The sequence below is a fragment of the Dromaius novaehollandiae genome, chromosome W (genome assembly GCF_036370855.1).
Source record: "Dromaius novaehollandiae isolate bDroNov1 chromosome W, bDroNov1.hap1, whole genome shotgun sequence".
NCBI classification, from domain to species: Eukaryota; Metazoa; Chordata; class Aves; order Casuariiformes; family Dromaiidae; genus Dromaius; species Dromaius novaehollandiae.
The window spans coordinates 35746061-35762661 of NC_088130.1; the positions used below are offsets into that span (position 1 = coordinate 35746061).

Genomic DNA, 16601 nt, shown 5'->3' on the forward strand with positions numbered 1-16601 from the left:
TATATAAAACTATATGCATAATTCTTAATTGTGTTAAGAGTCTAACTAGGAAATAACAGGAAAGGGTTTTTTTCTTTGAGTAAGAAGGTTCTCAACAAATTTTAACTCAAATATGAAGCACTCCTTCAATTCTTGACAAGGTGCCTGCTCATTAAAAATAAAAATAAAAAATCTAGAATGATGCAGAAAGCTGTACCTCCAGAAGGTTTCCCAACGCAGAAATTGGAGAAAAGAGCTGTAAGATCACTTTCATAGGCTCTCCCTGCAAATGGGAACTCAAACATGTAACTTGAGACTGGTCAGGGAGTTTTTCAATACATGATCCTTATTCAAAGTGAGACAACATTAGGGAAAAACAGTGTCAGCATATAATTAAGGACTTGCAATGCATATCACCGGATATTTAAGTTAGTGTTACCTGGGGAATATTAATTCTGACATTTGCAAACTTTTGAATGTTTAATTTTGTCATGTTGATAATCATTTAGCGTATGTTCTTTTCTTTACAGCATCTTGGAGAGATGTACTTGAGATTAGTTTAAATAGATAAGTAGGACTTACAAATGATAGATGTCTTTTTTTTTTTCCTCTGAATGGCATTATAGCAAATATTTTTAGAGAATAATTTGGATTTAACAGAATAGTCTCTTTATCAGACCAAAATAATGCTTTTGTTGCTTTCATTTGCATCACTAATATATTGCATTAAGAATTGATATGAATATTCTGAAGTACTTGCCTTTCCAGATCCACTAGCATTCTCTTGCTGTAGTTTTTCAAGTCCCAATTATTTTTAAGTCTCCAATTATCTATCAAATTCAAAATTAAAGAAAACTTAAATACTGCCGATTTATCCACACATTTTGCATTCCTTGGAAATTATGTAGATACCATTTCTTTCACTGTGTCCTGCAACAAGCAATATCGAAGTTCATTTTTAGTCCATCTCATATACAACAGATGCTTTTTGGTGTTGCTTTCTTACTCCCATTATCTTACTGCAGAAAATCAGAAGTGCAGAAACAGAAACAAATCCTGTATGAGCTGACCCTTTATTTTATTAGAGCAGGCTGTTGTGCATGCCTGTATAAAAACAATAATCAGTCATTAATAAACACTGAACATTTGTAATGAAGGTCTGGTTCCAAGACCAAACCAGTCTGAGCATCTTCAGTGGATTAATTGCTATGAGATCATATATCTCAGCTGCAGAAAGGCTAAATGGAAGTTTTAATGTGCTGCAAGCCAGCTGCATCAGTGTAACTTACTCCCTCTAGTCAAGCAACATCAATTTCAGAAGCAGCTATTATCCACACCCTTTCTGTTAGGGTTTTTTTTAAATATTATAAATTGCTATTACAGAAGAATTGCAATTGGAAATGTTACTAATTAGTACCTTCCTTTTGAAGGCTAAGATTTTAAATTATTCCTAATCTGTTACTGAATCCATTAGAAATATCCTTATTCTAAAGCAGTGCTTTCTTCTCTTCTCCCCTTAGAAGCCTATCTCTTCTCAGACCCTAGTCTGCACTGCATTTGGCCCTGGATCTATACAAAGATACAAAGCAAGAAGAGTATTCACTGCTGTAGGGATGTGCAACAGGAGGTCTCCAAAACATGTAACTCCTTCCCATTCCCAACCTTCTTATGCAGCAGTATTATACAGTTCAGCTGCCTCAAGTGCCTCAATACCTTTAAAGAACACTGCAGGATTTTCTCTTTTTCTTAATTAATTAAAAGGACCATCCAATAGACTATGTAGCACACAATCCTAAATTAGGTTAGAGGATTAGTTTAGAGGATTTATCATGTGTAGCTTGCATGTATTCATAGGCTGAAGAACAAAATTCTGATATTAAATGGGGTGTAATTTTTAAGGAGATCCATACTTAGTGTCAGAATCTGATGCCCAGTGGCTTGTCTAAACTGCCTCGTCTAATCCTCTGTAAATTCCCTTGCCAGTATAACTAGATTTGTGCCACTACTTCCACCAGCATCTTTATTTCAGAGAATCCCAAGAATGTTAGCAGATCATTTTACATATTGCTGGTGTAATGAATTTATCGAAATACTGCAAGCCAGTGTGAGTTAGAGCAGAGCCAATGATGCCACAAGTTATGCTGAGAGCCAGTCTGGCCCTTTGCAGCATCACTAGCCTGGGAAGCAGGAAGATGACTTGATGGTTTGGGACCTCTAGTCAGTTGTAGCAGCTGGAGTTCTGTAAAACACCTGAGTATCGGAGCCTGCCTCCAACGCTGTCACTGCCCAAATAACCGTCGCCATGTGGGTGCTGCAATGCTGGGGGGCAGGGGGAAGTTTTCCAGACACCTTTGCATGACCATTTCTATCAAATTAAAGAAACCATGGAAAATGCCAGCAAACTGGTTCTGTAAAAACTATACTAACTTCTGTTGTTACTTTAACTTTTACAAGATGTATTCCTAAGGATAGAATAAGAAAAAAAGATGTTGTTTTTCCATGTATTTAATTTATTGACAGATATTCAGAACATTAGTTTATTAAAGTTTATTAAAATATGTAGATATATACTTATATCTTAAGGAAAAGTGGCTTGTATGTGTCAAATTCAGGTAACTTTAGGATTGCTATCTTTGAAAACTAAAGTGGACTAAGGCACAGGAGTGGTAACAAAGATTTCCAGAATAGAAAAAGCAAAGTTTAACTTAGTGCAAATGACATAGCACCCTCCTGAGCTCATCACAGACATCCAGATCTGTCTGACAAGTAGAAGGCATTGGCACTGGAAAAGTTTTGGCTAAAACAACGTACTCAATCAGTGCATCTCACTTCCAGGTTCCATTAGAGGAAGTACTGGTATCATGGGAGGTGCTACTATGGTCTCATGTAGAGCTGTGAAATCTCTGCTTCCTTAGTTGCCACAGAAATAACGTTAGCCCAATACCAATGGTTAACAGTCAAGACTTAACCAGTGGAACTGGCTTGGAAGCTAATTGTTGAAAAGACGTAAAGTAGAGAGCTGATTTGCCATTGCCATAGTTTCCAGTGTTGCTAATAAAGCCTTCATCTGTTCTCCAGAAAAAACAACCATGTTTGCAGGTATTTCTTGAAGAAACTGTGGAAGCTTCTGAAAAGTTTCTAGCTCTCTAAGATATGTATCTACTAACCAATCAGCAGAAAATATATTTTTCAACTTAGAGTCATCACTAGCCATTACTGGAAGTGTATTTGAACAGATTACCTCTCTGAGAGCTAAAGTAAAGGGTGAAGACAGATTATAAACTGAACAAAAATTTAGCAGCATCTTATTAAATAAAATTAACCACAGTTCTATCTGCTGACTGTGGAAGTCTTGTTCTATGCGTTCACAGAAGCTTTCAATTGTCTCTTCTGGATGAGCAATATTCAAAAGTGCTTGTTTTACTGGTAGGGACTCAACATAATCCAGTGGCAATTTTCCATTGGAGTCCCTCTGCTGTAGAAGCACTGGTCCTGCAGGGAAAACACAATAGTAACAGTATATTCATTTTGGCAGTTGAACAAGATTTTGGGTTGTTTTTTGTCAGCAGCTAGGAGTCCGTGTAAATTCCTTTTTGTACGAAGTTGTGTGGATGCAATTGATGGGTCATATATTTACAATATAATCAAAAAGAAGCAGAGAGAACCTTTAGAACAGTTTCTTTATGATTTTTACCTTAATTTTCTTACTGATTGTGCTAGGTTGAAAGACAAACATTATTTACGTAGAAATGGAAAAGAAATTCAAATGTGTCTTCTCCTAAAATTTCAAGTAGCAATATATAGAAAATGTAAAAGCAGAATGTTACTGCTGATGTCAAATTTCATTAAGCGTTTTACAGGCTACTATATTTGCTGAAACTAACTCCAAATTATAGGGATTTCATTATGATGGTCTTTATTTTACCTTTCTGGATGGTGTGGCTCACCTTGTCCTGGGCTATGAAGCAAGATAAACTGTTTTGGCAGGAATCCTAGTCTCCCTCAACAACTAAGTTACAAAATTTGTTCTTAGCAAATTCCTGAAATGCAAAAGTTAAACACTATAATAAATAGATATAAAGTAATTAAATGGGAATGTTTAACCTGTTCAGATTGTACTAGATTCTTTTTAGTATTTCCTTTTTATTAGTACAATGGAGCTATTAATATTTAAACAGTTTGCAGATGTCTTGATAAGTTTATGAAATGCCACACCAGTAAGAAAAAATGAAGGGAGTTAACACACTACAGGTGGTGATTTTCATAGAAGAATGCAACAGAAATCGTCTTATGTAAATTTGGGCTATGATGATAAAGTAATGATGCAATTTTATAACTTGAATGTATTTTCAAAAATATATTTTAATTGCAAGAGGCATTTCACCATATTACCCCATTATTAGAGTGTGATTACAGCAGTACTGTTTTAATCCATCTCTGATTATGTAAAATAATGAACTTCTGCAAGTTGAAGCATTTTTAGATGGAAAAAAAGTAAAAAGATATTGCAGGGATGTACTCTAAATTACTGAGCTGAGTAAATACACACTGAATGTGTAACACACTTTCTACCATACTGTTGTCAGCTATTTGACAGGCCAAAACCCAGAGTGTGACAAAGGTAAGGATAAGGGTACATGCAGCCTGTAGAGTTGCCAGAAAACCTTGATGAATGCAAGTGCAAGTAGATCTCTTCCCCTAGGACAACAGGATCATCTACCACCTATTCTTCACAACAGCCCAGAAAAAAGGCACATCTGTCAGTGCACTGCCATTTTCAATTGAGGAGCTGGGCTTACTATAGTATTGGCTATTGCGTCACTTGGACCGACTGAAGTGAGCCCAGGTATTGGCTTGGCATGTCAGATACATGGTTCAGTAGATATATAAAACACCTGGGAGCTACACAACTGAGGCTCAGCAAACACAGAGGTAGAACTGCAGAGGAATGTATTGATTATGAGATGGTGCTTGTACAACAGATACAGAAATAGCCTTTAGGGGGCAGGAGAAGACTGCAAATACAGAGATCTTATGCCAAGAATGCAATAAAATTTTGTTTCTCTGGCTTAATTAAGTAATAGGCCATCTAAATACAGTGCATTCTTTTGCCTTATGGCTGTATGCGGAATAATTTTTTTTTGAAAAAATCTGGACTCAAGATACGATGCACAGAGATTAAATTGACACAGTAGGTCAACAGTAAGGATATCACAAATTTTAATAAATGAATAAAAGCAGTTGATATCCAAGTCCATTCTTTACAGTTGCTTTTTTAAAAACATGTTATGTTAATTATATTGATACAGTATATTTCAAGACAAGATACATGTTCCCTGTCACTGAAGGAAAAATATTGTTCAAAACATTTATCATGTGTCTGCCTAAGGCGCAATGTATCTTTTTTTAGAAACTAAGGCATCCCTCCCACTATTATCCCTAAACAGCAGTTATCACAATTACAATATAGAGTCCTTTCTTAAACTAATTACCAAGCTAATTGTGTTCTTCAAAGACCATCACATTAATTTTCATAAATGCTGAACAAATTTATGTTGAAATACATGATTATATAGAGAATTACTGATCTATTTTTGCAAGCTATGGTAAAAATAGATCAAAACAAAAGAAAATCCTTAGCACTGCTTGGTGACTAGGTAATCTTTATCTTCATTAATGAGTTTGGAGAATATAGTTACAATACATATGGTGTAAAATGCAGAATAAAAACATTACCATATTGGAAAAAAATGTGAAAATCCTGGTTAATTTCATATTCAGCTGATCAAGATAAGTGTGAAAACAGTAATATTTTTATTGTGACCAAAACAGCCTGGCTTAAAAATGTTTTAAAATAAATATTTTATAATAACATTGTATTTTAAGCAACTATTATGAAAAACACTACGAACTTTGTATGGGCTCAGAACAGTGGATAATTTCCCTAAATCGGTTTAGCATAAATGCACTCACCCCCGTGCTGAAGTAGCAGCTTGCCAATTTCTACATGTCCATTTGACAGTGCATCATGCAAAGGAGTCACCCCGTCCACTTGACTGAGCAGGTCTACCTCTGGACAACGTTGCAAAATTTCACGGACGCACACTGTGCTGCCATGGTTACAGGCTTCATGCAAAGGCGTCCAGCCAGCATAGTCTGAATTATAAATCAAGGGAAGTTTTAAAACAGCAGAAGTAGTACTAAAATGTTAATACTGTAATTCATTAGACAGCAAAACACTTCTCAATATTCATTGTGATTACAATGGCAATTTGTGATTTCCAAAAGGAAATCTGATTGAAAAGCATTTGAAAAAAATTAAAGGTCTTTTTTTAAATCAGTAGAAAATGTGATGAGTGTTACCACACACTTTAGTTATAAATTAGTCTTTCACCAATTTTTGCTTTAAAGTCCTGATTTTGTGTTGCTTAAAATAATTAAGACAATTTTCAGACTATAAATGTAAACTTTATTTTCAAATAGGAGTTATTACAGTTCTTTATCTGGCTTAATTTTTTAGTTCTCTAGAGAAAATGAAGAACTTACTTACCTTTAACATTAATGTCTGTTCCAGGGGAAGAGAGAAGCTGAATCAATCTCTCCACTTTGTTTCTTATGCAAGCTTTATGCAGGGCTGTCTCGCCTACCATAAAAAATTAATAGATTACACTAGACTAGGCAAGATAGCAACTAAAGAAAATAATCAAAGTGCATGAAACTAGGAGACCTGGCTATATGCCAGAAAATTCAATAATGAGTAAGATTTTCCTTTGTCCTGTTTAACCATCTTTTAAGAAAATTCAAAAAACCCACAGAGCTTCTGTTCCACCAGAGATCCAGCAATGAAATTGTACTGCAAAAGGTTTAACACACGAATTATCTCCCCCCAGTTCAAGGTTTAAAGCTTCAATCACACTATAAAAGCACCAAGTGATCACAGAACACCAAAAATACTGGATTTTGAAGCAATAAAACTTTAGAGTGCAGTTGCCCTCCCTTAAATTTATTCATGAACCTACGTTAAAATGTATGGTTCTTTTTACACAGCATTTATAGCTTAATTCAAATGAATGTTTCTGGCTAAGCACGAGTGCCTCTACACACTGAAGTATAATTCAGAACTTCAAATCCGCTAACAGATGGTTTGCTGTTTCTCAATAGGCTGTCTGACTTGGCTACAGTAGCAAGGGAGGGGGGAAAGAGAAATAAATGAGGGGCTCTTAATATATATTAAAAAAGAGAAAATCCTCTTGGAAAAAAATCCCAAGTCTTAGTACCATATAAAGCTGAAGTAAGTGTGAAAAATTGAACAGCAAGCAACTGACAAATGCTGTTTATAGGTAAAGATACCATTAGTCTCTGCATGATAAAAACTTCAGACCCATTCTAAACGCTATTTTGCTTTCACTAAGTGATTAGGTTTGAACAAGAGCCAGAGGAATATCTTGATGCCAGGTGAAAGATGATGCAACAAACATCTTAGAAATGAAAAATATCTTAGGCTAAATCTCTCAGCCTTTGTGATAAGATTAACATGGTATATTTTGTTATATTAATACTTTCACTGTGTAAATCTGTCAGCTCCATACTCATTCTTTTCAGCAGAAGATACTACTTATGATTTTGGCAGGGGAAGAATAGAAAAAGAAGCACTTTGTGGTTTTTTTTTTTTTTTTTTTTTTTGCCCTAGTCCTTCAGCTCACTTTTCTTTGTAAAAGTCAGCATGTAATAATTCACATCAATTTTACTTGCAAAAGCAATAAAGAGAAAAGGAACCAATTTTAAAAATGCATGGTCTGGCTCTGTTACTGAAGCTCGCTTAAATCCCAAAAGAGGGTGAGGTTTTATGTCCTTCAGTGTTTGTGATACAATTGTAATTTTTTGAATGATCATAGCTTTCTTTTGCCAGTTTTTTCTAAGCCTTCTCATAGGTGTCATTATTAATATAGTTGTGTTTTAAATGATGTAGGTAAATTTCTGATGATGATGATGAAAAATAGTTCCAGCAAATAATTCTGTTCAGGTCTCATATAAGGTATGTTTTATTAAATTTGTGTAATAAGTGGCACCTAAATGAATTACTGCAGTGCTGTTTTATTCCTTAGGTACTTGGGTTCTAGTATAGCTAAGACAAAAGCCAAATGCCTTTCATAGTCTGGGCTGAATGCCTGGAAGAAAACAGTCCATATGCTTAACACAGCTATGTAACATAGCATTCTCCTCAGTCTTTGTTCACAAAATGTCTAGGACTGAAAGAGATGAAGACTGAATTATACTTTCAAATCAGAAGACGTTGATCCTACCAAGCACAGGTTGAGGTGGATTAGCAAAGTAAGGCGGCAGGACTGGAATGAGCTCACACAAGCTGTACACTGTATTTAATATCTCGGGGGAGGGGAATGAAGAAGGCAGCTTTATTCCACCATATATACAATTCCTCCTTTCAAACAGATATTGAAAAAAAGAAACATGAACCATAAGAAAATATTTTTTGGACATAAGTGGTCATTTTAGTTCAGCATCCATAAGGACAAGATTTTTAAACCTGAAACTGTTGATTCTTACCCATTTAAAGTTCTTAACATAAATCAGATAAATAGAATACCTTTAATATTTGTCTTGTAAAAATGTACCTCTTCAGCCAAAAGGTAGCCATTCTTTTTGGCATATGAAACCTCAACTTCTGCTTTTGCTCTAAGTTTCTTTGCTAATGGACGGCACTCATTAAAGAAAAACTCACTGAAAAGACAGCAAAGTGGACACGTTTAAAATCTGTATATTATATTTTAAGGTAATATATATTTAATACTGTTACAGCATGCATATGTCATACTTAGATGTATGCATTTCAGAGTTATTTCTGAAATGTCTAAATTATGTAATTTCTGAGTCTTTTAACTGTATTAAAAACAGTAGTAAATTTCCCACGATTAAACTTTTTTTAAAGGTAATTCTATGAATGATTTAACCCCTCTATGTCTCCATTAAATTTAATATTGGGAAAATATATCAGTCCACATATACGGAGGATGAGGGGCAAGGGGGAACCCCAGCCTAGAGGTGTTACAGGTTTACAATGGAGCTTTCTGTCAGTCTCGGTAATTTGTAGACAACAAAACAGGTCACACAAAGTTCAAAAAATGTGTCAGGTCAGAAGCTGTCCCCCAAAGCAGAATAAAACTGGTGATGTTATAGGTATTACTTACGGTAGATCAGGCAGCACTTCGACTTGGTTCTGCTTATCACCATTTAGCATCAGTAATGCCCTCTGAGACTCAGGGCATGGCCATTGCCCTATTTTCTTTTTCTTTGCTTTCTCCATCTTCCTTGTCTCACGCATCCCTAGCTCTCCTAAAGCAGGCAAATAGGAACAGACCTGTTGCAAAAGTGACATTATCAATGACCGTGTATACAGTAAACTACAATGTAGTCAAGTCTCTTCTGTTGTACTTTATATAAGCAGTCACTCACCACCCACAGCTTACTGTATCCAAGTTTTAAAAAATATGATCCCTATAGATTGTTTAAAGTTGTTTTCTGCAATCTTTTTTATATTGCTCGTTTAATGTACCCTACTCAACATTTCACCCTTCTATGCTGGCCTCAGAAGTTAGTGGGCCAGAAAGTGGGAAATTCTAGGCCTTTCTCTTGGGATTTTTTGGCAGCTGAGAAAATTTTGATCTGCTGAGTTGGACAGCTGTAGTCCTACAGCAAAGCTAATTGATTCTCAGGTACTTAATGGAAGTATTTACAAGCTTTTCTGCTCCAAATCCAGGGAGCAATTTGGCAAAGAAATACCAGTCTCCTAAGATGAGAGTTGGACTAAACCTGTGGGCCTTGTGTAGACAATAAGCAAGTTACCACTTAGATGCTCTCTCACTGTTAGGATAATCTAGGATGTTGTAGATGTTTTAGTTTCTTTCCAGCAATTCAGAGGCTCCAATCCACCTATACCTCTCTCTTTAAAAAGTCATGTAAGCTGTTCCGGTTTGGCAAAAGCCCAGGAATTAGTTCAGTAAGGGGACTCATTCAATGATTATCCAGAAGTGGAAGCAGATTACAAGTCACCATGTCTAAAGAAAGACACTTAAAGAAGGCTTTGGGTATCTAACAGATCAGAGTCTGCAGGCTACTTGCAATTGGTGAGGGAACCCTTGCTTGTGGCCTCACTGTATAATCACCAACTGACAGTAGGAGGGCACTACAGGGAACCCATAGAAAAGCTTAGCTGACAAGATGTTATATGAGGAGAGCTGGCAAAATCAACTCACATTTGATATTTACTGTATGGAACGAGAAAAAGGTAATTGTAAAGCCAAGGAAAGCCAAAGAGCACAACAACTTGTTTTAAACACTACAAAAAATTTTCATTTAATTTGTTGCAGAGACTGATTAATAGTGATGGCAATATTAAAATTAGCTACTGCTACTGTGTATGTGTTGACAACATGTTAAATGTTAGCTATATAGTTGTTTTATTTTTAAACTTCTCATAGTCTTTTGTTCAAGCTGTGCTTAAACATCATGTATGAAAACAATGAGCTCTGTTCATAATAAGTTCCTATAAAATTCAAGGAAACCTTTGTTTAAAAAAATGTATGAAAGTGTAAAGTTGTCTTGCTTTGATTTCACCTGTAGAATTTTAGGACATAGAGAAACAGTGATGGATTCCATATTGTGGTTACTCACTAATATTAAGATTATTGAAAAGCAGCTGTAAGTTAGGGTATGTCATTACTGTGTCCTCTCCCTGATTTGTCTGCATCCTCCCAGGAGTCATGCTTTTGAAAATTTCTTTAACAGTTTTCATGTGTATTTCCTCATCAACTATCATAAATTGTGATTTGAAGGCAGGAAAATTTTGCAGGTAGGAGAAAAGTTTTAAGAGAAGAAATTTACAGGAAGTCACTGTGGTTAAGAATCACAAAATCTGATATCAAACAACTGCCTGGACATAGCAGAATAACAGAAAATCATGTCTTTAAAAAAATCTGAAGAAAAAAAAATTAGGGTAAGTAATGCAATGCTTGGCATTTTCCTTGATTACAAATATAATATTGCAATAAAGCATTTACAGCAAAGATAATTTTAAAAAGTTTGCACTATGACTTTTCACGTTACCTGCATGTAAACAGATTAATTCATACAAGTATTACAGATTGTTTGGCAAGAAAAATTTTACCATTATTTTGAACCCTGATCTCAGGTAAAACAATTTAAATGCAGTAGAGCTTTGCACAGGTGGAATAAGATGCACGCAATGAGCATGACCTTAAACTACAACAAAAGGAGATGTTTTTCAAGACTCTTTCATGAATCTATTACTTGTTGCATACTTAAGTGTGCTAGGTTATTACAGAGTACAAGAGCTACTTACTATTTTCTGGAGAGAAAGAGGTTCTGTAGAAATAGGTATATTCCTCTGTAAACATATTTTTTTAAAAACTGCTTCTGCAACAAACATTTGAAGCCAGAGAGATGGTATGGAACAAATGAACGTTTTTAATTCATGTATTGAAAAATCTGGATAAAGGCAAAGGGGGGGGAAAAAAGCCTTAAAATTGCAGTATGTTATCCATCATCTTATAACAAGTCCAGTTTCTGAGACAGTACTCATCAGATTTTAAAAGGCAAAATACTGCTTATATTAATGAACTTTTTTTCAAATGCTCTAAATACAATCATATAAAAGTTGCCCCACAATTTTTTTAGAAGGAAATTATTTATTTGGGAAAGTTATGTGAGTGATCATCTTTAAAAATTCAATTGAAACAATGCAAATACAATTCAGATAAAATGTATGTAATGTGAACAAAGAAATCAGCATAATGCAGGGTGATCTATAAATTCTACATGAAAAGTGACCTTAAGCAAAGTTCAACACCATTCTGATGTTCTAAATATTTCATACTATTAAAAAAAAAGAAAAAAAAATATATACACACACACATGACAGACTATTGTAGAGGAATGTGGGGTTATGTCTGGCGTACCTCACTTTTTTTTTTTTTTTTTTAAGGAGACAGAATGGCTGGGTTTTGTTAGGCTGATCTTTGTATTTTGATTCTAGCAAGAAAATTTTGTCAAAATAGTCACTGAAACTGGTGGAAAGCAAGGTCTGCCAAGATGAGGAAAGTCTACTATATTCAGGGAGTATTTTGTTCTGTTGAGAACTGCTTCCTCCGTAACTGATCTATAGACTCAATTAAAATAGAAGAACAAGATTTAAAAGTACAGATGTTTTCTCTTGTAAGGTTAACAGAATCTTAGGAGGAGAATTTTGCAATAATTTGGGGGGCTTTAAGTGCTGTGGACTGAACTAAGTGGCAGTGATCATCAGTAAGTCAAAGAACCTTTATTCTTTATAACCGGACTATGATCGTTATTCTTGTGAATGCTCTGAATGGGTGAAGGACAGCATAAAGAGTATCATTTTCCATTTGTTCACAGACAAGTGAGAAAGTCTTACTGGAATATATACACAAGATTCTCCCCAGCTTATTAAAGCTAGAAAATCCTTTGGAGAGGCTGCAATACTTATAGATACTAACGGCACCATTCAGCTATAAAGTTCCAACTGCTCTAGCCTTTTAAGGTCAAAGGCAGGCTATAATGCTTCGGATCATTTTCTTTTTGTGAGACTGGAATACAGCTATTTGTCTAGAGACTAAGATTTTAGTTGAATGTTTTCAGGACAGTTCTTGTCAAGTTTCCAGGTAGGAGAAGCCAACAACTCTTTACATGAAGCCTGCACCTGTCTCTAGAGAAAATGACTGAAACCGAGATACCCGTACAGATGTAATAGCTGAATCACAGCCCACCCCCTACTTTCTAATTAAAACAAAAAACAAACAAACAAAAAAAAACACAAAAAGAATCACAAGAGCTTTGGTGGAAATAACGTTTGAAAATGAAATAAAAACTATTCAGCTGTTTTCTTGAGATGATTTTTTTGGTCTTTTTAGTTTCCTCTTCCCCTAGTTGCTGAACAGATACCCCAACAGATGTTCCATGTTGGATGCTGATGGTTCATTTGGGTTGTGGCATTCCTCTTTATCTAGCCTATTTAATGAACAGGAGGAATAGTGATACGATATCCATATCACCCCCTCCTCCATGCCTTCTCCCCAAATTCTTTGGCTAGCAATCTAAGGATTTGGAATGAGATACTGACGTGTTTCCATTTGAAGTCTGCGTGGGTCAAAGAGTTCAGGTTAACTTTTGGACTTACCATTGAAGTGTCCTTAACAAAGAAGATTGAGTTTGCTGAGTGAAAAGCTAAAGTGTCATCTGAGAATTAGCCTCAGCTAAGGTGTCTCCAGTTGTCTCTCTGAAGTTATGGCCTATTATAATATGCTTAAATCTCTTCCTAAACTGAAAACTGAGCTCGATAGAACTTGTATTTTCTTTCTTTTTCACACTGTGTAATCTTGATTCCACGTTAAAACCTAGTAAGATATATTTAGCTGAATCTTAAAAGGAAGGCCTGTTCTACTTGGTTTTCGCTTGAGACAGAGCTGCACACCTGTTCACACACACACACACAGAAAATAAAACATCGTTTCTTAGATAAATACACATCACATCATGAGACTGTGTGGCTGCAACAGAAGGTAAAATATGACATGACTATAAATCAAAGATTTAGTTAGGACCTTAGTGTACCTGATTAAAAGGCTCTGAGATGCATTTCAAACACTCACCATCACATGAAATGGCAATGTATTGTGCCAAATCATCAGCTACTTGACGAAACACATTTCTGTCCATAAGGAAACCTGAGAGGATCCAATATTCCACTACGGTTCCAAGAATTGCATTTAATAGATTAGCTATTTCACATCTGAAAGCCTAAAAGGAAGAAAAAGAGCATTTATAGACTGATATTGTATAACAAATTCACATAGATACTATATTAGCGATAATATTAAAGAATATCCTTAGACAAAATCCTACTGTACTGCCAAATCATTTCTTCACTGGCTTTTTTTCACTCTGCTCAGAAGCTAACTAACTGTTGCATCCTGGTCAATAAAATTCATATGCCATTGATGCCACATCAAGATTTGGCATTGGAGAAATAAAAATTATTTGGAAACATATACTCTAAAACAAATAGCCATGTAAATACAAAATGGGATCAATGCTTAGAAGTACAAAATGGGTTTTCTTTTTGAATTAGGTTTTGTTTAACTGTAGGAGTTCAAGTAGTGCATTTATGCTAGTTAACCTTTTGTTTTGCTTTGCTATGATAGAGATCTGATTCTCCCCCTCCTATTAGGATTCTCTTTTCCTAAAGATATCATTACAAAACTAAAGCCCCCATTATGACTAGCTGTGTACATCTGTGCCAAAAGAGGGAAAGGATGCAAGGTGCTACTTCCCTGTTCAGAAAAACTTTGGCAAGCAGTATTTGGGAGCAGGAAACTTTCTTATGCTATCAAAAATTCCAACCAGACTAGCAGCTGCATATTTGGAATAAACAAAGCATGGATATTAGCCTTATTCTTTTCTCCCTTGAACCTGCACAAAATTGCCATGTGCAGATAAAAAAAATCATAATGTATTTTCTTAAGGATGTATCAAGACAATATACAGCTCTTTCTTTAACATGCTACACAGCAAGAATTGCAAGACAGAGGAAATTGTTTATTCACCAGTGCTAGCATTTTACTTAATATTGGCTGGGTAGAGCACCACTGCTAGTGTTGGGGTTAGTCGATTCAACGGTAAGTCAGATCTCTCTATGAAACACTTCTCTGTGCCATGTAGAAATATTTTATGCAATGATTCTGAAGTAAGTTATTCCTCTGATCACATGTGCAACCACAGCAAAGTCACAATGTTTGTATGTAGTTTTGACAGAAGTATAAGCTGGAAGAATATTGCACACACAGTGGCAATATATGAAATTCAGTTGCCAAAAGCCACCTAACTAAGGTTCTACTGGAAAATTACTACTGGGACACACAGCCCCTATACTGACTGCTAAATCCTGCTACGCATGTTCTTGTAGAAGAGAATGTATGCTTGGACATATTGGACAACAGAAAATTTTGGACATGAGACAGACAAGTGAGTAAGTACTTATCTTTCAACTTGAGGTTTTAAAGAATTACTTAAAGGAAGCAGAACTGTTTTGTCTGTTGTTGTGCTCTAATACTACAATGAATTGTTTTTCTGATATTCCTTTAAGAACAAAATATGTTCAAAGATCAGTTTAAAATAATTTAATAGGATTCCCTCAGGAGCTGAAAAGTACCCGTGACTGAAACAGTGCAAGTTTCATCAATAAATCAAATAGACGTATATAAGAGCAACAGAGACCATGGCCTAGTTGAGATTTATTATAGAAAGACTACAAAACCATTTGTGGAAAACCTACATAAATACTGTCCATGCACTTAACAGCAACAATAGACTTTCTTGTCATTCAAAAGAAAAGGAATAAACACACCTACAAATAAACAGCTTGCCTGGAGAGGCTCTGGAATCTCCATCATTGCAGGTTTTTAAGAACTGGTTAGACAAACATCTGTTAGGAATGGCTCTGGGCTGGATAGCCTACATGATGTTTAAAATCCCTTCCAGCTGTACTTTCTTATTCTGTTTAACTCTTTGACTGATTTAGTTTGCCTCTCTCTTTATTATATCCTAATATTTCATTTTGGATGAATTGTGGGATCTCATAAAAACAACTGAGAATATTCATATGACAGGTCAGCAATATTTAAATCCATTTTTTCAACTAATATTTGAATATTTGAAAATCTGTATTACTCCCTACCTTCTGAAGATTCAGGAATAGAAAGTAAAGAAATAATTTAAAATGCATGTAAATTTCTTTAAGTATGCGTACCTCCTTTACCACTGGACTCCACAGCAAAATACAGGAGAATAATTTAATCCTGTCAATAATTCTTCAAAGTAAATAAATTACACAAACACAGCAAATGAGAATTTTAACAGAGGTAAGTGACAGGATCAAGGTCATATATCTATAGTCTCAGGTAGATATAGATGTTCTGAGGCAGATATAGATGCAGAGCCCAAATATTAAAATCCTTTTTCTTGGTTTTCACTAGATTGTCTTATTTGATCTACGAAATCAGATACAAGGAAGGGAGAGAAAAAAACCCTGACCTCGAGGTATTAGATTGAAATAACTACCGATAATACAGCAAGTATTAATGATGTTTCACAAAGTCAGAAATGTAGTTGCAGACCAAATCTGGCTGATACCCAAGCTGCAGCTACGTCTGCACAGCTGAGTAACTCTACACACTGACAAGGACAGCCCAGATAATGCCAACTGGCATAGGCTTAGTTGGTTGACATTATGATAAAACAGCAGCAGTATAAACAAGAGCTTCTCCTTAATATCTTGAAATAAATGGCTCAATATTACAAATAAGGGGAAAATGCTCTAATTTACTGAAAGCAGTATCTATCTTAAAAATACAAACATTAACTTTTTTTTCAAACACAAAACAATAGAAACATAGGAATGAAAAGGCATGCAATATGAAAAAGGAAAACAAAGAAAACTTTTCCATTAAGCATGGGAATTGCTACCATGTATGACAAAACAACACCGTGCACATAAATAGCTCCTGCTATTC

At 35.3% G+C, this 16601-nt stretch overlaps 1 protein-coding gene across 3 annotated transcripts in view; it reads right to left on the reverse strand.

Annotated features, from left to right (window-relative positions):
• Positions 1-2468: 2468 nt before the first annotated feature.
• The window catches only part of LOC135323449 (SMC5-SMC6 complex localization factor protein 1-like), a 38068-nt gene continuing 23935 nt past the window's right edge, over positions 2469-16601 (reverse strand). For all 3 annotated transcript variants that reach the window (XM_064499850.1, XM_064499849.1, XM_064499848.1), the window contains exons 12-18: positions 13683-13830; positions 11357-11502; positions 9186-9355; positions 8585-8718; positions 6530-6622; positions 5953-6135; positions 2469-3471 (exon numbers count right to left, since the gene is read on the reverse strand). In XM_064499850.1, the coding sequence (XP_064355920.1) occupies positions 2969-3471; positions 5953-6135; positions 6530-6622; positions 8585-8718; positions 9186-9355; positions 11357-11502; positions 13683-13830 (1377 nt within the window). In that variant the 3' untranslated portion in view covers positions 2469-2968. The remainder of the gene's footprint in view (positions 3472-5952; positions 6136-6529; positions 6623-8584; positions 8719-9185; positions 9356-11356; positions 11503-13682; positions 13831-16601) is intronic.